Source organism: Falco biarmicus, chromosome 6 (assembly GCF_023638135.1).
Source record: "Falco biarmicus isolate bFalBia1 chromosome 6, bFalBia1.pri, whole genome shotgun sequence".
In the NCBI taxonomy this organism is placed as follows: Eukaryota; Metazoa; Chordata; class Aves; order Falconiformes; family Falconidae; genus Falco; species Falco biarmicus.
The window spans coordinates 10,220,523-10,241,877 of NC_079293.1; the positions used below are offsets into that span (position 1 = coordinate 10,220,523).

General features: G+C 36.1%; 1 protein-coding gene across 4 annotated transcripts in view; it reads right to left on the reverse strand.

Annotated features, from left to right (window-relative positions):
* MYO6 (myosin VI) overlaps positions 1-21,355 on the reverse strand; it is a 118,640-nt gene that overhangs the window by 11,694 nt on the left and 85,591 nt on the right. For 2 of the 4 annotated variants that reach the window (XM_056343564.1, XM_056343563.1), the window contains exons 19-31: positions 21,177-21,215; positions 19,479-19,572; positions 16,673-16,803; positions 16,476-16,553; positions 15,396-15,525; positions 13,563-13,653; positions 12,176-12,326; positions 10,626-10,834; positions 10,170-10,248; positions 7,812-7,972; positions 4,607-4,636; positions 4,094-4,132; positions 655-758 (exon numbers count right to left, since the gene is read on the reverse strand). In XM_056343564.1, the coding sequence (XP_056199539.1) occupies positions 655-758; positions 4,094-4,132; positions 4,607-4,636; positions 7,812-7,972; positions 10,170-10,248; positions 10,626-10,834; positions 12,176-12,326; positions 13,563-13,653; positions 15,396-15,525; positions 16,476-16,553; positions 16,673-16,803; positions 19,479-19,572; positions 21,177-21,215 (1,336 nt within the window). The remainder of the gene's footprint in view (positions 1-654; positions 759-4,093; positions 4,133-4,606; positions 4,637-7,811; positions 7,973-10,169; positions 10,249-10,625; positions 10,835-12,175; positions 12,327-13,562; positions 13,654-15,395; positions 15,526-16,475; positions 16,554-16,672; positions 16,804-19,478; positions 19,573-21,176; positions 21,216-21,355) is intronic. The other 2 variants (XM_056343566.1, XM_056343565.1) reach the window with 1 other exon arrangement.

The window sequence follows — 21,355 nt, forward strand, 5'->3', positions numbered from 1 at the left end:
TATCTTAAATCAGAAATTAACCAACTGCTTTCAATCAGAAGCAGGAAGAAACAGTAAAATTTAATAAAGGAATAATTCTTATCTATCTTCATAATATTGGGGAAGAGTAATTCATGTCCCATCTGTGAGCTTGCCAGTGAAATGACACATTTTGAAATTAAAGAATAATCTGAACATCTAAGACAGAAAATATTTCACACTGTGCTTTACATGACATATTTGGTTTTTTGTGATTTTTGTGGTAACAAGAAGTGATAACAAAATAGTTCTTAGAACAAGCAAATTCTAGGTAAAGCATTATAACTATTATTCGCTTTGTGGAAATTCATAATTCTGAGACATTAAATTCATGTAAAATAAAAATATGTATTTAATGGCACAAGCAGTTTAACATCATAAATATATAATCAGTAAAGCAGGTAATAAAGGAAATTCTGTTTCCTCAGTAGGGAAATAGCTTAGTTTGCTGTTCTTTTGGGGGTAATAGAACTTTTAAAAATTTATTTGACATTCATTCAAACCTGAATATATGAATGAGCAGGGTTTTATCTTTGTCAGAGAAAGAAAGGAACACCTTTCATACAACAACAACTTGACTGCTTTCTCAAATCAGAACCCCCCCCCCCCCCCAAAAAAAAACCCCAAACAACTTACCACAGGATGTATTGATTGTATCACGAAGCTCTGCATATTTCCACTTACTGAGATCATGCTTCTTAGTACCAGCAGCAGCTTTCGTGGCTTGAACTGAAGGACCCCTACAATTATTAAAAAAACCAGATGTATTTTTTCAAGTATGAAACAGGAATTGCTAAAACAGGAGGAACAGACCACGTGATCCACACTGCAGTACGTTTATTACAATGAAAAGCAGCAGCAGAGGGACTGAATTCAAAGATAAAGTGCCATATTATTTTCCACATGTTCAAATGATTAAGAGAAAACGGAAGTATCATTTATGTTCAAAATCATATAATAATCTGATTGCTTGCCTAGAGAGTAAAAGGAATTGTCATTAATTATTAGCACTTATTTGTGAAAAGACACATATTCCATTTATGTGTACATCACCCCACAATGATGTACATTTTTCTTAGTACTAGTCAAGATGCAGAATACGGGCAACAACGAGTGGCCACACACATTTTTAGTTCCATTAGAAAAACAGGTGTAGAAAAATATTTCTGAAGTAGACAAGTAGAAGGAAGAAAAGGTGTTTCCTGCGCTGTTTAAAACTGGATTAGGACAAAAACCTCGCACCAAGATTAGAAAAAATATTCCATGTCTTTGACAAAAGTCTAATATAAGAGAAATCAAACTAATTCTCTACTATTTCTATAGTAGCTGTCTGAGAACAGCCATACTTATTTTTGGGGGGTGAGGTTGGAACCATCAAAAGATGCCAAGGATAAAAGGACCACTCTCAGAAGAAAGGCTGACCAGTATAAAAACACTTATCCAGAAACAGTGTTTTTCAAAGGCAAAAGGTATTTGTCGTGTAGGTAGTGTATGCAATAAGGTCAACAGTAAATGCAATTGATATATTATTACTAAAATCTCCATCGTCTTTAACCATATGTGTAAGGTTACCCATGAAACAAACATTAAATATGTATGTATAATGATAAACCTGAAAAAAAATTTTTTTTTTCTTAACAGTGGTATGGATAAGAAGTGGAAGAACTCTCCCCATGGAACAGTAAACTTCCCATGGATTATTTGGATATAAACGAAGTTCAAAACAGTCCAACATTTAGTGACAAACAGAATACCTTTTAAACACTAAGGAAATCAAGACCACACACATGCTTCTAACCAACCTCTGCTAAAGCTGAGGACTAAGAACATGAGGCAAACTGAATTATCTTTCAGGATCTGAGAGGATTTGTTCAGAAGAAACTAGATCTTTAACGGGGTAGCAAAATACTTGATACAATATGTGATACTGAAAATCAACAAGAAAAAAAACCAGAAGAGACCAGGCCTTTTCATTTAAAGCCCGTTTGTGCAGCAATATCTTTGTGGAACTGTTACATTATTACAGTATTTATAATCCAGTTAATATTATTTTAAAGTTTGTTTTTCCATAAAGGTCTCATGTGGTACTATAAAGTTTGATATTGTTTATTCTCCCTTTTTATTTAATAGGTTATAAATAAGTTTTCTGTGAAAAATCTCTCTATGTAGATATAGCAGTTTTAAAACCAAGGTAACAAATGCCATTTAAATTTCATAGAATAAAACAATCTGTTTAACCAAATGTTCTTAATAGCAACCGAATCATCTCTTCAAATGTAATTAAAACTACAGAATCTTACTGTTTATTGCACCATCATCTTAATTATGCCTATGTATGCTACTAATCTGAGTCAACACACAGCTTCCAGTTATGGTATGTGAGAACTCTGACATAAAAAATTACCTCTTTGACTTTTAATCAGTACATAGCTGAAGGACAAGAACCCTTCTGCACCCTCAGCACTACTCACTAAGTGTAAAACAAATTATTAGACAGTCTCCTTCAAAATATGTATTTTAATATTTTGTTATCACTGGCATACCTGTAGGTCATTAAAGGATTGCTGCTAAATGTAATTTCCGCTGCCTGGTGTCTAACCTTTTTGAACCTAATTTGACAAATCCTAAGGATTTTCCTTATTTAGCAACGCTGCCCACCACTCTAAGAGTTTGCTCCATAATTTAGAGCAGCAGAACTAGGCTGTAAGATCTCTGGTTAAACTAGTAATCTTTAAGAATGCTAATCCAATTGAACGGCTTAGTCTTTCCATTACAGTACTACTCTGCACTCTGCAGATCACTCTTGTTTTCTACATGACTTTAAGCATAACAGTCTGGCAGTGAGAAGAGCATGATACATGTCAGTCTTCAGCACTCAATCTGACAAAATTATGTGTCATAAACATAAAAATCAGTCTTCAGTGAAGTTTCCAGTACATGGAAAGTTAAAAAAAATAAATAAATAGTTAAACAAGCATACAGTAAGTACTGCATTTTGAATTCAACCAAAACACAAACCCTCTGATTTTGCCCCAAAGTTTTGTGACTTTTTTTCACATTAAGTATTGGCCGTTGTCACTGGAACTGTGTCAATATATGCAATACAATCTAGCCATCGAAATTCACATGCTAACTTCATTACACACAACATTGTTTATTCCTAGTCTTAAAATACCACTGCAAGAAACACATTTAGTTAACAGCTGTACTCCCAATTATCAATGCTACAACTACAAAACTCATCAATCATGAGAGACCAATCATCTTCAGACTATATATACACAGCATAGCAGCTTATGTAACAACAGATTCACTTTTAAAAGCTCTCTAAACAATTTTGCTTCTTAGTAGGCTTCAGAAAATGAATGTCAAAAGGTTATTTCTGTCCTAAGTTGCACAATACACTTTCTAATTACTCACTGATATGTAGGACATTGTTACAATTTCTTTCCACAGAGTATTAGTATTCTAACACAAGTTAGTATGAGACTGTTCCAGCAGAACTGTATTCAGATCTAGACCTGCATTCACCTTTTCTCCTGCATTGTGCATAAAAATTTGCATTAGCATTCAAGAAATCTCAGAAGGGGATGTTGTTTAGTTGTCTTAAGAGGGGGTTTAATATGCTTTTAACATGGTAATTTTCAAAATTGCTTTTATTTGAACTAGAATATCTTCTTACTATAAGTGCTAACAGTTATCATTAAATAACATCATTAACTTTGTAGGAGTACTTCTATAGATTCAACACAAAAGATGTGGAGCCTAGTTTTCTATTATCATTTTAAGAAAGGTGAAAAGAGAAGAGCACTGGAGGAACATTACCAAAATTACATAAAACACCAGGGTACATGAACTATTTAATTTTTTTAGAACCAATTAAAATAGCAGAAAAATAATTGCTGACAAAAGATGTTGATTAAGGAAATTTATCTGAAAGAAATAATTTACTTATTTGCTTAGCACTTAAAAAACCCACCAAACTTGATTCTATGATTTTTTATTCCGTAACACTTCAATCCATTTAATGTGCGATTTTATAAAATAATTAGTTTGGTGTTGTCTTCTCACCTACCTAGACAATATTTCTGACATTTCTGTGGCCATTTGTTCCCTATAAGAAAATTGATAAATAAGCATAAACCAAACATATGAATATAAAAACAACCTTTACAACTCTGAAAGTCTCTTGCCAACCAAACAGAAGCTAATTAAAAGTGCACCAAAAAGTGGCTACTTATTTAAATATTTTCCATTCTAATATATATATATACACAAACAGAGCTTTGATTCTTTTAAGAGCAATAAATCACACAGGGCAGTGAAAAACAGATGATGATATGTGAAAAAATTTACACTATATAATCGTCTCTAAATAGATCTTATTAGGTATATTAGATTATTAACTTTTTTATTAGAAGCAAAGTAGTGGATATAAGGTATTGCAAACTGATTTAAATTTTACAGATGCACACTAATAAAATTATTATGGGGTATTAGTAAATATCAGGACTATCAATCTCCTTTGAATTAATTAGTATTGCTTTTTTTTCTATTAGAGCATTCAAATAGAAAAAAAATGCCATACGCAGTCATTTGCAGCTTTGTTCCATTGGCTCTGCAAATAGAAGACATTTATGTTAGACAGACTACTTCCTAGTTACCTTTCACAATGTGAAGTGGGAAAAGGTGGGTCATAGTATTTACATCTTATTTACTATCTTATGATTATTTTTTTTATTAACAGAGAAACAGGATTATATTGACCTTTTTTCCTCACCTTTCTCATTCAATCATGACTGTTAAATTATTTTTTTAAAAATAAGTTAAATTAAGATAATCTGGAAAATATGTACAAGCTAAAACTTCCCCCACCCCTTCTACCCTCCCACCCCACCTTTCAAAATCAAAGATTTTGAGACACGCTACTGATAATTTAATGTCTGGATAAGCATATCAGAAGAAATAACAGCAATCCTTATGTAGCTACTCTGGGAACAGAACAGATAGCTTCTTCTTGCAAGTTCTGAAAAGACACTAACTGCCATAATGAAAATCCACATAATACACACCATAGCATTAAATACGCTACAAATTAGAACTAACTTGGATTGTTCCAGCACAATGCACAGAAGAGAGATACAACACCTTCACTGAAGCCAGCTTATTTTGTTGCTATATGCTATACTATATTTCAATAAGCCACATAAATAAAAACCAGCTACCTATTATTTAACTATTTTTTAACTTAAGCACTAAGCACTTCTGTTAAGGGATTCACTGCACCTAGGAGTAAATTATTACACATGATTTCACATGGGTGAGTAATAAAATTGCATGAAGCTAGGAGAAGTCCAGCATACTCAGCCCAGAATAAGCACAAATTAAAATGCTGGATCTACTGGCAGAACAAACAACTTCTCTTTTTCAAAAGGAGTCAATGAGTATATTTTTCAAAGAAACTACTAATACTTACGAACCTTTAAATATCTATGAAAACTAATGGTGGATGCAGCAAGGTATTGAGAAGGAAAGAAATAAAGTATTTTCAACATACAACACTACACAAGGAACCAATGAGCAAAATACAAGAGTTCCTTCAAAGCAGCACATAAAAATCACCTTCTTACTATTCTCACTGCACAGGTAGTACAGCACAATGGAAAATACCCTTTTATTCATGCCAACATATAAGCATGAAATGATTCTTTACAAAATTGTGTGAACATACTGTAGATCCAGTATACTCCATGAATTCAGCATGGAGTGATACATGCTTTATCTTACTACAGCAGAATTTAATAGAAAATGGAAAGACACATATGTAAGTCATAGTGATTTCAGTGCATCATACGGTAATACGCAAGTCTCTAATCCAGAAGACGGAAGAACTTAAGTTCCTTAGACTCTAGCAAAATTTTAATTGCTATCAGTTAAAATAACTCTTGAGAATTTAGGTTTAAACCATTAAATTACATGTTTTGTTCAAACCAATAAATATTTTTCATTTCAGAAAATTCCCACAGTTTCTACCTTTAAGCCTATTCCCGCAGTTATGTGGAAATCTACCCTTGGATTTCAGTAGAAGATACTGGGGTCTGGGAAACGTTTTGGTTTGTTTTTAAACAAACCAAAACAAAATCAAATCAAAGAGGCAATTAAAAGCATTTTCTTCAATTTTTGGACATACTTAAAACTCTTTGAAGTAACTGCAGAAACGGAATGAAAAAGATCTGCTAATGAGCTGAAAAGAGATCTCACAGAAGCAGAAAAAACCATTGCTTTCTTCTAGATTTATACATTATCTTGTTGAAGAAAGTATTTACATTGTGAACGTAACTTGTTCAGACCATTCTGCACTTTCCAATCACTCAGAAAAGAGTCTTCATTCTCCTACTGCTAACTACACAGCAGAGAGAAACCGGCAGCCGGTTAGTTCATCATCCATTCTGGGACTAGACAAGAAATACAAATACCAGGGTCACCCATGAGCAGTAGGAAACACTGTGGGAATTAGAGCTTCACTGTCAGAAAAGCTGAATCCTCTGAGTCTTTCTTGTCTATTGCCTCAATTCTTTCATAATTAAGAGAAGTCTGCCAGGTTGCAACAGTAGAGTGACTTTGTGTTTACCTTCAAAGTACTGCACTAAAATCCAAACAAGGGAAGCATGAAAATCTCCAGAATGCTGTCTGTGACGTACTTGGACATTCAACTAAGCGTGTTAAAGTCTTACCTAAGACAATATGACAGCTATTGTGTACTGAGAACCAAACCACAATAATTTTACTGGAAGTGTCTAAAAATCAGTATTGTACATGAAAAGTAAATCACCCAGCTATCTCACATAGGCATAGAGTTATTAAAAAAAAAAAAAAAAAGAGTATACATCTATATAACATTTGAGTAGCAAAGAGCACAGCTGGGGAGCTTGAAATTTCATGGAAACACTTGGGATGTTTTACACCCCTTCTTTCAACAAGAACAAACTGAGTAGACTAGCACTAATGATGTGATCATGTTCATAGGTCCCTTTACACAATTTGACCAATAAGTACCATTTTTACTGGAACTTCTAAGTTGCTTCTAAGGTGTCATCCTTCACACACAAAGAATTCTTGTTTTGCATGCAGTGTGGATCTGTATACCAAAAGCCACGCACTTCTTGAGACACATCAAAAAATTAACATAGAACAAAACACTTAGACAACATACAAACTTCAAACCCATTTATGTTAAATATATTCATTCCACTTTAAAAAACTTGCCAGTCAGGACACAGAAATAACTACTATTTCTGCATTCAAAGAGGGCTTCTTGTTAAAAAAAAACCAAAACATATACAAATTCACACTATACTACTGGAACCATCAAGTACCTGAAAGGATATATTTCATTACTACCCACCAGTGAAGAAATTCCATTCACTACTCCAAATGAGTCATAAAAATAATAATTTGCATTGGTTGTCATCCTTGCCAGAGCTCAAAAAAAGAAAAAGAACTGTAGCTGTATTCACAGGCACCTATTAAACTACTGACGTAGCAAGATGCAAAATGGAGAAAGTCTTTAAGCAAAAGTAGTCTATTTCTAAACAAATTTCATGAGTTAATTTTAAAAATTTTACTTATAAGATCATTTAATTAATACAAAAATACATTAAAAAAATCAACAAATGCATAGTCTTCTCAAAGGGATAAGTACAGTATGACGGGGGTGGAGGGGTAGCGGGGGTGGTAAGGAGCAGGGGAGGCAGGGAGCAGGGGAAGAGATATGTAATTATTTAGCCCCATACCTGCGCAATCCTAAATCAAGTTGAGCCTCATCACTGATGAGTTCTGCCTCACTCTGGGCAATTCTCATTGCAAGTTCATGATCACGACGTTCCTGTTCAAGCACTGCCTGGTGCTGGGTTTCCTCTTCTCGTTCTCTAGCTAGCTGAGCCTCAATTTCAGCCTGTTTTATAAAAACACACCTTTAACCTTATCCAATCAAACCCAAAACGCTATGTAAGGTAATTATTAGAAAGATATGCCAAGTAGTATATTTATAGCTTTCAAAACATGCAAAATTTACAGAACTGAAAAAGTTAACAGCCTTAGTATTTAGGTTGACCCACGAAAAGCAAAAAAGCTACAGACTGCATCTTGGTTTTCATATAGTCATCAAATCATTATTGTCCACCACTTGTATTACTTTTTCAAATTGAAGCACCAATCCATTATTCCTTATTTAAACAGCACATGAAGCTTTTTGTAGCTATTAAGAAAATTAAGACTTCAAAAGTTTTTAGAATTACTAAAAAAACTCAAGATGATACAGAGCGATATGTTTACTACTCCATAGCACTAACAATACTCCCTTGATATTCTGCACTTGGCATTATAGGACTTTGCAACAGGCATTGTTTGCATCTAGGTCCATGGTTCATTTCGAAAAGGGATCAAGACAAACAGTGAAATCCTCTGTGTACTTGACCTGGCTTTGAATTTAAGCAAATGGTAAAATTCTGACTTACTGAAATGCAGAAGCAATCCAGATATACTGCCTCTGCAGAGCAAAACTGTAATTCCGGTTTACCATCATTATTTAACACAGGGTTACTTCTACACAGAGTAAGCAAAACACAGCCATCCAATTCATACTCTGTAAGTCATACATGCCAAGTCTTAGCACCTTTCTTGGTGCCCAAACGTCAACAAAGGAGACAAAGTCATTCCCACTCATCATTGTGAATTTGCACCACTAAAGCAATGCAGTAACACCAGAGATTTTATCATACGAATCCCATTGTAGATTAGCTGATAGTAGCAACCACCAGCAGGAGAGATAATGAGTAATTAACTGTATGTAGAAGAAAGCAATACCCTACTGGATTACGTATCTTCTTTGTATCCAAACACAGTGTTTTAAAGTGTAAATTACATTCTGCATTGCAGATATTCACATCTCAGAAACAAAGAAACATAAAGACAGACAATCCCTAGAGATGCTCATAGTGCTGGCAGACGGTGTTGTTAAACCTTCTGGCAACAGGCCATCTTGCTTCCTCAGTGGACAAAGCTGAATTCATTTAAACTGTCCCTGAATGGAAACTTATTCTACAAATTTCTCACAAAACTAGGCACATCTGCAACGGTCTCCAAGCAATGATTTAGAGCCTAATCAAACAGCAGCTTACTCTTTTTACGTTTAACTTCTACAAGCTGGTAGTGCTTATTATTCTGATACAGGTGACAGACTCAGTAACACAGGAAAGATCCATTTTTTCATCAAAGTTAGGCTATAATTTCTCTGTTCATTTCAATGACTTGTTTATCAAGAATGAGGATGAGGTAGATAGAAAGAGTATGCAGATGCAAGGAGGATAAGCAGTGCTAGGCTAACGCCAGGGATAACAAGATACAGCAGAAAAATACTGCTTCTGCTTAGTCATGGAGAGGGCTTAAAATAGTCTTTAAACAACAATGACCACAGCCCTACGCTTGCTACAACTGCCGTACAGAGAAGCTTTTTCTCTCTGAAACTGCTCCCCCAGGTCACACACGTAATCTCCAAGACAAGAGAAAAACAAGGGTGCAGGGGCCAAACACAACTCAGAGTGAGAGTTCATGATGGGATCAGTAAGAAGTGTCAGAAATCAAGGGGGAGGGGTGGAGGAGAAGTGTTTACACTGCATGTATTTATTCTACATGAATGTAGCCGAATGAGCTACTAGAGACAGTCCTGTACCCTCTCAGTATTACCAATATTCTGAAAGTGTTTACAGTTAAATGGTACGTAACACAGCCAGATGTCCAGATGTGACTGCTAGTAAACGTGTACCAAACTTGACTGACATAGAACATCTGCAAAAATTTCAAAGGCTAAACTAGGATCCTCCACTGTTGTGTGTTTTTAAATTTAAAATAACTTTTAAAAACAAACGCACCTCTACTCGTAAGACCTGAACTTGCATGTGTACTAGAAATGATGATCTGCCTTGGGAAGCCCTAATCATGATTTTCACCTTTACATTTACTACTAAAGCAACAATACTGAATGACTCTGAGACACAATTTTTAAAATAAAGCCATTAGACTCAGTAAAGAACCTAAGCTGTGAAAACAATTTAAAAAAATAAAACCAAAACAAAACAAGCTAAAACACTGACCTGAATATGCTTTTCTTCCTCTTCCCTCCTTTTCCTCTCTTCCTCTTCCTGTTTTCTTTTTGCCTCAATCTCAGATTTCCTATTAGAAAAGAGGAAGAGGGAATGAAAGCACGTTATTACCATGCGAACGAACAAGAGATAGGAAAGCATCTTCCATAAAACTGAACGGTAATCCAGAAGTCAGTACAGTCCTGATGACAGGACACTACATGTAAAGTCAAGAAACTTTGCAAGTTAATCTCTATTTCCAGCTGCATCACGTCATTTCTTCCATACTCTATTCTGACTACACTTACCTTAAACCACTGGGAAAGGGAATGTTTTAACACTGCATAGCACACCAGGAGTACGATCCAAGTGACCCTCTTTAAGCACAGGAGTATTAAAAATGACCTCACTAAAGCACCATTCCTATTTTCTTCTCATTCTATAACCAGCAACTTATTCAAGACTCACAGACGTCTTTCCTTTTCTTCCTTCCTTCGTTGTTTTTCCTCCTCTTCACGTCTCTTTCTTTCTTTTTCCATTTCCTCCTGGATGCGTCGCAGCCTCTCTGCTTCCTCCTCTTGTTGTTTCTTCTTTTGCAGTGCACTCAGAAGCTGCTCTGAGCTTCTAACTAGAGCATCATACTCTTTCTGTATCTGCTCCCTAGTCATTACAGTGGTCTGCAAAATGAATAATAACAGAGGATTATACTCCTTTACATTTGTACTTCATTTTTTAAAAATGTATATTGAAAAATATTAAGTGAAATGAGAGTGTCGAGCAGTATAATTAAAATATATATACACTTCAGGGTAGGGGAGCTTAAGCACATCTTTCCCTTTCTTCCTAAAGTCCTGGGGATCCACTACTCTCTTATAAAACCATACAAAGTAATCTCCACTTTACCACTGAAATGAAACATGACTTCTCTTTAAAACATGCCTTCAGTTTTTAAACCTTGCAGTTTTAAGCAACAGAAAGTAATTGTTACCACACTAAGATAAAAACTAAAGGTCTCCTATGTGCATTTTGTGTGGTGTTCCCAGCTGCTACAGTGGTTATTTACAGCTCTGCCTTTTATGCCATAGCACAGAGTAGTTTTTCTTACTACGTGTGCTAGCACTCAGAAAAATTATTGAACTGTGCCGTGACTTTTTTTAGAAAAGATAGTAGTAGCAAATAACAGTTTGAAAATATTTCAAACACTACCCTTTGATACATATGATTTCAAACCTCGTTGATAGCTACAATTTAATTTCACTTCACAATTCACACTGATGTATAACTAATAAAATTGTGATATGGGGAGCTTGCTGATCTTTTCTGAGGGTGTATCATGATGATAATCAAATTATCTTATTTTTATTAGAAAAGAACTGTAAGTTGATAGGTTAACTCTAGCATCTTTTCAGCTGTGATTTTAAAAAGAAAAATCTTAATGAAGTACACTAAGAAAGTTATAATATAGCATGAAAGAAAAATTCAATACAATGATTTTTTTCTAACATTAATAAATCCCAGAGTGTTTTCATTTTGTCTGTGTAGTTTTGTGGTAAGAAAACTGAGAACTGTAGACCTTGAGGCATAATGAGCAATCTGAATTATCTTTCCTACCAAGTCTGAAAAAAACTTGTAATTAAAATATAAATCTCTTCACTTTGTGATAAATGCTTGTATGTTTCAGCCCTGATTAATTTAAAACATTGCTAACATGCATTATTCCAATAATAAAAGCAACAAGCAAATTATTGACATTTGTCTCAAAATATCAACATGCATTTTTGCTTTAAATTATCCAGTGCTGATTTTGAAACACATATATTATTTTGAAAATAATACCAAAGTCTAGACATATGCACCCAGTTTCAAGGTTCACTTTAGTTACATTACCAAATAATTTTAAACAGGATTTACCCAGTGCCTCTGAAAATTAAGACCTCTGTATCAAAATGTCTTTTATAGAGAGAAAAATAAGTTTTTTAAATGTAATGAAAAACTATTATCTCTGGTTATTATTATACCTTAATTTTGGTCATTGATGCATCAATAGAATACTCCAGCTCCTTGACCTGCTTGCTTGTCTCTGCCTTCCCCTCCTTCAGAGCACTTACTACTTCATTAAATTTATCAAGTCTCTTCTTCAGTGTACGCACTTTTATCAGGCCATCAATGCTGTGAAGGTAAGACAGTTTATTTGTATAGTGAGATGTTTTTACAAGGCGATATTTTTAAAACCACCGCTAACCACACACATTAAAAAGAGGTAGATAGGGGAGACAAGTTATGCCTTCTGGTAGAACTCATCCTCTTTTCTTGTAATTCAAACATTATCACATGAAGTGCCTAAGCAATAGAGCCTTTTGCAAACAATAATTAAAACTGTTTAGCAGACACTGACTCAAAATAGAAAAATATGGTTTTATTTTGAGGATTAACATGGGGTGGTGGTTTTTTCTTTTCAGTAACAAAACATGCTGACGTTGCACCGGTAATGTAAAAATCTACTAGATTACTGTAATGTAAAATGTACTGGAGGATTCTGACTGGAGTAGATAAAGGTTGAGTTGTGCCGCTTACTCAAAGAGCAATAATGGGACTGAATCAGATAAAGCTCAACTATACAGCAGGGAATCCAGTCATTAAGCCCCGTAGGGGAAAAAAAAAGTCTGGGGAAAAGAAGAGTTTAGGAAAACCTGGGACAGTCTTCCTAGAAAGAAACTGAACTGAGATTCAGGAAAACAACATACAAAAGGCAGAAACTAAATCCAATCATTACAGATGAGTACAGAACAGCTTAAAAATACAGGGACATTGTCAGAAATGCCAAGGTACAAAATGAAACATAACTATCAAAGGATGTAAAAGAAAACATTTTATAAGAACCCCACTATTAAAGAACAGAGAGTTGGATCTCTAACAAAGAGCAAAAAGGTGTCAGCAGAGCTTCATGACTGAAGAGTTTTTTCCATCAGTATTCCGTGTAGTCAGATTAAAGCTAATGGAATGACATAATTTCATGAGGAGACAAGATAGACAGAACACACAATTATTTTTAAGATAAAAAAGAAAGGGGGCCTATAAGGGAAGGTGTGAATGGGTAAAGGACAAAATTAATGAGCTTAAATTTCATATAGAGGGACTTAACTAAGGATTTCTAATAACTAGATGATCACTGAAGGATTTTATGAACAAAGAGCTAAACAAACATATCTTAGGAAAGGCTCAGATTTAGTCTATTCATCCTTGGGAAAGAGAGGAAGAACGTGGCAACCATTAAGTCTCTTTCAGTCATACTTAGCATCATTCTATGACTTCAGATACATTTAGTTAAGTGTAGTAAATCTCTTTACATTCACAAGAAAATAATATTAAAAATCCATTTTCTTCACCCAAGGAATATCCCCTTACCGTGGTTTGTGCTTTCTCTTGCAAAGCCACATACGAACAGTCTTTTGTATTTTAATGCAGGCACTGGCTCGATATTTTATCTTATTTTTCACTGTAAATAGACAGAAGATACTGAGTCTCAATGGTTTATACCATTTAACGCAACTCATACTACTCACACACTTGATGGCTCAAAACTCTATGTAGACTACATGTGCCTAACAGCAAGGTCTACACTAGGACCGTAACACTTAACACACGGCAGACAACAGAATTCACAGTCCTGAGCCAAGCACAGAGGTTTCCACCCGAAACAAACAGGAAGGATTAAGCATGTGCACACTGGCACACATGCACACCCCCCCTCCAGATCCGCAGACATCAGTAAGCTCAGTGAAAAGCCACTGGACCTAGCAAGCAGGAAAGGCTCAACCTCTAAGTCCTGTGCTGAAGGGTATTCAAGTATCCAGTATCTGCTAAAGATAATAAAGTAGCTGCAACTTTGCTGAGCATTTCTTTGCAATGTTGAAATGAAAGAACAGAAAACAAAACCTCCAGCTGCGGCTGTTCTAACAGTCTTCATCTAGATTGGGACCCAGAGGCAAATTAAACAGAGAATAATGTCAAGGCACAGGCACAAGGATGTGTGCCAAGTAGCTCAGAATGCAAGAATGTATTTTTATCTGTCAACTAGAGAAAGCATAGATACCTAAGGCTCCATGCTAGTTTTAGTCATCAGCCGAGCACGGGGCTCGTGAACATAGTGATACTTAACTACAGGACGGAGGTGATCACAAAGACGTACTCTACTTTTTGTGTATCTATTTCAGCGTTATTCTGGGGATAAAATGAGCTTCCAATTTTCCATAAAACACTAAAAAAAAGTAAGGCACATCAAACGAGCATATTATTTTCCTGGGTTTCTACTTTTTGAACACAGGACTTTCTGTCCTATCTTTCCGAAAAAACAGACCGACCAGCACAAATTTCTAGGTCAAAACCATTATTTTACTTTTACAATTTCCAATATCCGAAACCTATATAAGAATTCACAACTTGCATTTGCCCCAGTGCAAACAGCAACAAATAGTATCCAATCAGTGGCAGAAGTCACGACTGTGCTGGCCCAAATGCACAGCCATAAGGCATGAAGCCTTTGTGATCTTCTTTCCCATCTTAATGTATACTTTCCACCCTCTGTGTTATTATTAGATCCCTGACATCCTGCATCAGATCTTTCCCAATCTCCCAGACATCTTTACTGAAGCAGCCCACAAGCACCAATGTCTATTCCACACGACCACATTCCTACTTTGCACAGTAAACTGGACAGGCCAAGCAATTAGAAACTGCCTATCAATAGTGATAGGCACTTCTTTGCTGATCAGCAGTAATTGCTGAGGCGGAGATGTTTGCCCTGTAATTCACGTTAGTGCTTTCAAAAATGCAGTTTCTGCCCAGAGATGACAACCACTTGCAGGGACTTTCCAGAACTAAATGACTCCACGTTGTCAGCTAGAAGTTGAACTACTGTTCCTTCCTACTGATGTAGAACTGTCTCCCATGCAAGATCTGTGATAGCTAATTATTTTTGTACAAGTGTTTACCCAGGCTTCAGCAAGCACCCAAGTAGACAGGACGCAGGAGACATACAACTGGTGGGTGGTGGCCTTATATCCCACTTTGAAAAACCTCTGCTTTAAGTGCCTCTCTTGCCAATCTTGAAATCAATTACTCAGACTTTAGTATGTAACCGTGTGCTATACATCTTCTTGGCTACATTTCAAGGCGATAATAATTGCTTTACTATATTTTTAACAAATATTTTGATTTAATAAAACATAAAATACATACATTTAATCACAGAGAGAGAACACCATTGAACTTTTTTCCAGCGACTGCAGATAAGCCAGCGATTCACTCGTTTAACTAGCTCTGCTAAGTGATCCGGATCAGACTTCATTATCTGATCAAACTCTGCAAACTAAACAATAATGAAAAAAAGTTTTACAAAAAAGGAGAACGGGGAGGGTTAAACATTATTATTATTCAAGAGCATGTTGAGTTAAAAGGTAAAATATTTTTGATGTAAACTGTGTCATCATATCAGCTTTCAATTAATTCAAGTGAGCAAGTATGTCTGGCATCACTTTATTCTTTAATAACAGCAGTGACTACTAGGTTTTTCTGTTTGTTTAACTGCTGTGCAACACTTATCATTTACAATAATTTAACTATTTGTTAATTACTAAAAGTATTTATTGCCAAAATTTAAAAAAAATTGTTTCTCTATATCTTGAACACTTACTCTAGCCTTCCACAACTTCAAGACACTTCTAATTCTGTATCTGGGAAAAAATAAAGCCCTGAAAGCACTTCTCAATTTCTAAACTTTGTACAAGTGTACAACTAAGGCAACTTTTTCCGAAAATCCTGCACTTCTACTTTTCAGTAATTGTTACAGTTAAGAACATATTTCTGGGACTACAGTAATTCCCCTTTCTAGTCACAACAGCTCCCTACTTCATCTCCTTTCTCTGCACAGCAGCAGCAATACTCAGAATCACAGAAAGAGATTTCAGCTATAAACAGATTTCATTAGAAAAGTTTTTTCTTCTTTACCCTGACTCGCTCTTTTTAATAGTCAACATAAGTCATAACTGACTGGTAGAACATCTTGGAATACAAACACTGCATCAGGAATATATTAGCAACAAGCATATACAGCTTGCATTAGCAACAAGACTGTGAAGTCAATTATATCAGTATTAAAACTGATTTTTTTTCATAGAAAAGGAACAGCACTTACAAAAAGCCCTGAGCAATAAGTTGGCCACGCTTTTAGCAATGTGTTGAACAACGTTACCTTTGGAGGTCCCTTCCAACTGAAATTATTCTAAGATTCACATTCATAAACTCCAAAAGAAACATTACCTTGCCAGGTCTAAAAAACACCTTGGTTAGCCCAAATTTGTAATCATTTTCATTCAGTCCCAAAGCTTTAAATAGTGCCTGAAACACAGAAAACAGTTAAGATTACATTCTGTCTTGTTAAAAAAAAAAAAAGTTCAGAAAGTCCCCACAGCACATTTTATGTCCAGGACGATATAGCATAAGAATTTATTTCTTACCTTGCAAAAGAGCCTAGGATCCAGTCGAGCCAGTTTTTCAGGCAAGTATTTCTTGTACATATTATATAGTTCATGAAATGAAGCTCGTGAAGGGAAACCACCTTGCATCAAATCCAGAACTGACACCATTCCTAAATTCATAGGAACACAAGGACAAAAGCTGGTATCAGTAAAATGCAAATGAAGCAGTGATTTTTATGAGACATTGTTCAGAGACTAAACCATAAAGTTCAGCTGGGTCTTGATCCAGCCTGTAACGTTTCTTGATCATGGGGTCATTCACAAAAAGTTAATACTAAACAGATGAGAAGACCCCACGCAATTCTGTCCCTATTTCAGAGACAAGGAACATCCAATTGTGCAGCGGATTTTTTTCCTAATACTTCTTCTAAGTGTTTTCTTCTTTTTAGCAGACTTGGCATTTTCCTTTTTAATGAAAAAAAAAAGCCAGTAATGCCTAACCAGGCTTTTATTTTTCTCATGTCAGTATTTGTGAGATGAGATGCAGATGCAACATCAGATTCATACACGGTGCCAGAACATTTTGTGTATACATTTTCAATACAAGGCATCAGATGCTAAGATGAAATTTGATGTCCCAAACAGTGTTACTACATTTTGGCTGCAACTAGAACATGAGTAAAGCACAGACACAAAGTCAGTAAAAGGTATGAATCACTTCAAGCAGCCCAGGCCATGCCAGTTTTTGCCTGCTGCTTTACATAACCCTATCAACAGATTTTTTTATGTTTTTAAGTTAGCCCTTAACTTGTGGTTACTGTCTTTAAACTTCACCTTTTCCATATTTGCTTTCAATGACAATTTTTTTTTGTTTACATTAAGTCTTTCTTTTTGAAAAAAAGATTTTATAGCATTACATCTTGCTCTTTTATCATTAAATGCTGTAACTTTGTTCTACTACATTAAGCTTCATTTACTGTTGTTAAAGTAAACACACGGAAAAGTGAGCTTGTAAGACTACTGTAAAACAGCAATTGTTGAAGCTTGGAAATTAATTTGCTATTTTTTTCCTCTCTGACACATCAAATGCTGTTAAACTGAAGAAATCTGCTGATAATGCTGTTAATGGCAGAAAAGGACCTGAGAGTGTTGGTTGATGGCTGCCTGAACATGAGCCATCGGTGTGCCCAGGTGGCCAGGAGGCCAACAGCATCCTGGCTTGTATCAGCAACAGTGTGGCCAGCAGGACCAGGGCAGTGACTGTCCCCCTGTACTGGGCACTGGTGGGGCCCCACCTCGAATCCTGGGTTCAGGTTTGGGCCCCTCACTGCCAGACAGACACTGAGGTGCTGGAGCGTGTCCAGAGAAGGGCAACGGAGCTGGGGAAGGGTCTGGAGCACAAGTTCTATGGGGAGCAGCTGAGGGAACTGGGGGTGTTTAGTCTGGAGAGGAGGAGCCTCAGGGGGGACCTTTATCGCTCTCTACAGCTGCCTGAGAGGAGGCTGTGGGCAGGTGGGGGTTGGTCTCTTCTCCCAGATAACAAGTGACAGGACAAGAGGAAACAGCCTCCAGTTGCACCAGGAGAAGTTTAGATTGGATATTAGGAAAAAATTCTGCCCAGCAAGGGTGGTCAAGCGTTGGGACAGGCTGCCGCCCAGGGAGGTGGTGGAATCACCATCCCTGGAGGTATTTAAAAAAACACACACAGATGTGGTGCTTGGTGACATGGTTTAGTGATGGACTTGGTAGTCCTGGGTTAACGGTTGGACTGGATGGTCTCAAAGACCTTCTCCAATCTAAATGGTGCTATGCTTCTAATCGCTGAAAACTGGTAAGCTTTTGTGACAGTAACAGGAGATGCTAAACACATGGGCTTGTCAAAACATCAACTGCAGAACATGGAAATATCTTTGACTTAAAAAGAGGAAAAAAATCAAGCACAAGCTACTGAAAGTACAAAAATACAGAAGAGGGAAAAAAATACTGAAGTACTTTGATGAACAAATGCCCTATGAAGAACGACAATACCAGCAGTGATTCCCAGACAAGCAGATCCCTCTGCTCTTCAGTGAGGCATAAGCAGAACTGCAAATATTTACTCTTTAAAAATAAAGCTGTAAAATTGGAAAGTGCCTAGTATTTCAAGAATAATGAAAATGCAGCATTGCAATCTGTAGTATACAAAGCAACAGGAAAGACTACACTGAAGTGTCCCTGTTCAAAGTCCTGCTGCAAATCAAATTAACAGCGGTATAAAGAAATCTAAAAAAGTAAACCAATATGATTCAATTCTTATTATAGTATCTATAAAATTAAATAAAACAGGTGCGTTTCAATTATTAGATATCTCAGCTAATACTGACTGCCTCTAAGTGCACACAGGCGTTTCTAACGCTTCAACTGCCACAGTAATCTAAAAGCATTCTATTGTTCTGACCTGAACTGCTGCCCCTTATTAACACTGTGGGCAATGCAAAGAGATGGGATTCAGCTCCAGGTCAGGAAATATAAATCTATGTGCCAATTTATGGCTATATATGCTCCTGGTCTCTGAACTTTCATAATCAATTGGAAAAACAGTTGATGGAAATTACACCAACTCTTCCTGCAAGGAAGAGACCTTACGGCTGTTCAGATGAATTATTTCTAGGGTTCTATGGACTAAAATGAGACCTAAGTTACTAAGAATCTAAATAATTGTTCACACGGCATAAATAAGGTACCTTCTAGAAAGCAACCATTCAAGTAAGGAAATATTGCTTGCATCACACATATTTCAAACTTAAATCAATCTATAATGCCCAAAGTGATAAACAGAGAGAAAAATATCAGAGGTATACATTACCTGAACACTGGAGCTGAGAGAGGATCTGTCCTCCTTCAAAATGGTGATTTGTCATCTTTAAATTAGGCTTGATACAGCGAATAAAGCTAGACCCCTATTACCAAAACAAGAAGTTAGCAGAATCTACACATTTCTAAACCTCCTGAAGCAACAGTTAATAATTTAAGTATTATGGGGTAGGTAGGGTGGGGGAGGGGAAGATACAAAGTAACACTATTCTAAAAGAGAAATGCCAATGTTCTTTTTCTCTCATGCATCAGTTCTGCACTCTAGCCTTGATGTAACAGATCTCAGTGCTCAAGCTATTAATTGGATGGTCAATTTTTGAGTTTTCACTCAACTGTTCTTAACATTACTATGACCTAATTATGATTTAGCAATCTAGATTCTACTACCCTCATTATCTTCTACAGTCAAATCACCTAAATGCCTCAGTCCTCCAGAGTTCACATCAGTGGACATGCTACCAGCCTCCTGACATTGGAATCATCCCAGATGAACCTGACTTTCCTTTCTTCTCATTTTTACTTTTTACAGTTTCTTTCGGCTCACTGCTTCATTCTCCCTTCCTCCATGTTATTCCGGTCTGCTCCTCTCTCATCACCATGTGTACTATCTCTACAATTTTCACCACTGCTTTCTCTGATCATTTCACATTCATCAAGGATGACGTTTTTGCAAAACAGCATCCAATTATTCAGATTTTCCTATGACAGGTGGCTGCTAATGATAGCCTACCTTATAAACTAAAACAAACTGAGCCTGAGAAAACATAGTATTACTCCTTGTTTGCAGTGTTTTCTCTCTTTTTCTATCTCTCAGCTCAGAGTCAGAGAGCACTTGCCAAGTGAGCTCTATATTAACAACACATCCTCAGTTGTGGCTTAGCTAAACTCAGTACAGCAAGCCTGGCCACATACTTTTTCCTTGGACTGGATCTCTGTTCCTGAGTGTTCTGTGTGAAAGCGATCATCTTTCTTTCAGACCAGCCTCATGAGTACAGTAAAATCTTAATGTTGGATATACCCCAGCAGCTGTCCCATTTGTTTTCCATGTTTTTCCCCCTTTTTCTTTTTTGGACAGAGAATAACCTCACATCTAGAACTGGTTAGAACATGCGGTCAGGAGAAACAAGAATGTGCTCTTACAAGTCCAAGTTCTAAAACATGGGTATGTTAAACCACACAGAGCATTCCACAAACTATCAAATTACATCAGCTACATTAGCAAATACCCATTAGGGGAATCATTCTTTGACCATCTGTGCGTTTACAGCCTATCACAAAAATGAAATGAAACATTTAATTTCTAACGGCATTACAGAATCTGAAAACAGTAACCAATAATAAATTATCATCTGCCTTACTTCTAAATAACATCTCTAGGTCTTCTGCAAATGAGTCATCAATGATAAACAGTGAATGGAAGGAAGTAAAAGTGACAAAAAATGAGATCACAGCCCAGACAAATTTCGTATTGTTTACTCAAATTATGTAAATTTCATTCTACAACTTTTTTAAAGGTGGTGGTTTTGTAGTGCAATAATCGTCACCTGCACAGCAAGACATCTCAAAAGTGCCATGTAACTGCAAACTCTAAAGCAATTACTTATCACAGTTATTGTAAGCCATATTGTTGAGATAATTGATTATGACTTACGTCAGAAAATTATGAACCTGCATCTGTATATATACTTACAGTACTGTGAAGCTTCTCAAGAAGCAAATTTAACTGAGTCTGTAAAAGAAAACAGGTATTTCAAGAGTCTTACCATGACAACTACAGAAATACACACACAGAATAGTGTACAGCATCACTGCATGCATGTTTGTTGTTAGTAAATCAGATGAATTGATAAATCAAACGTTCACGACTTT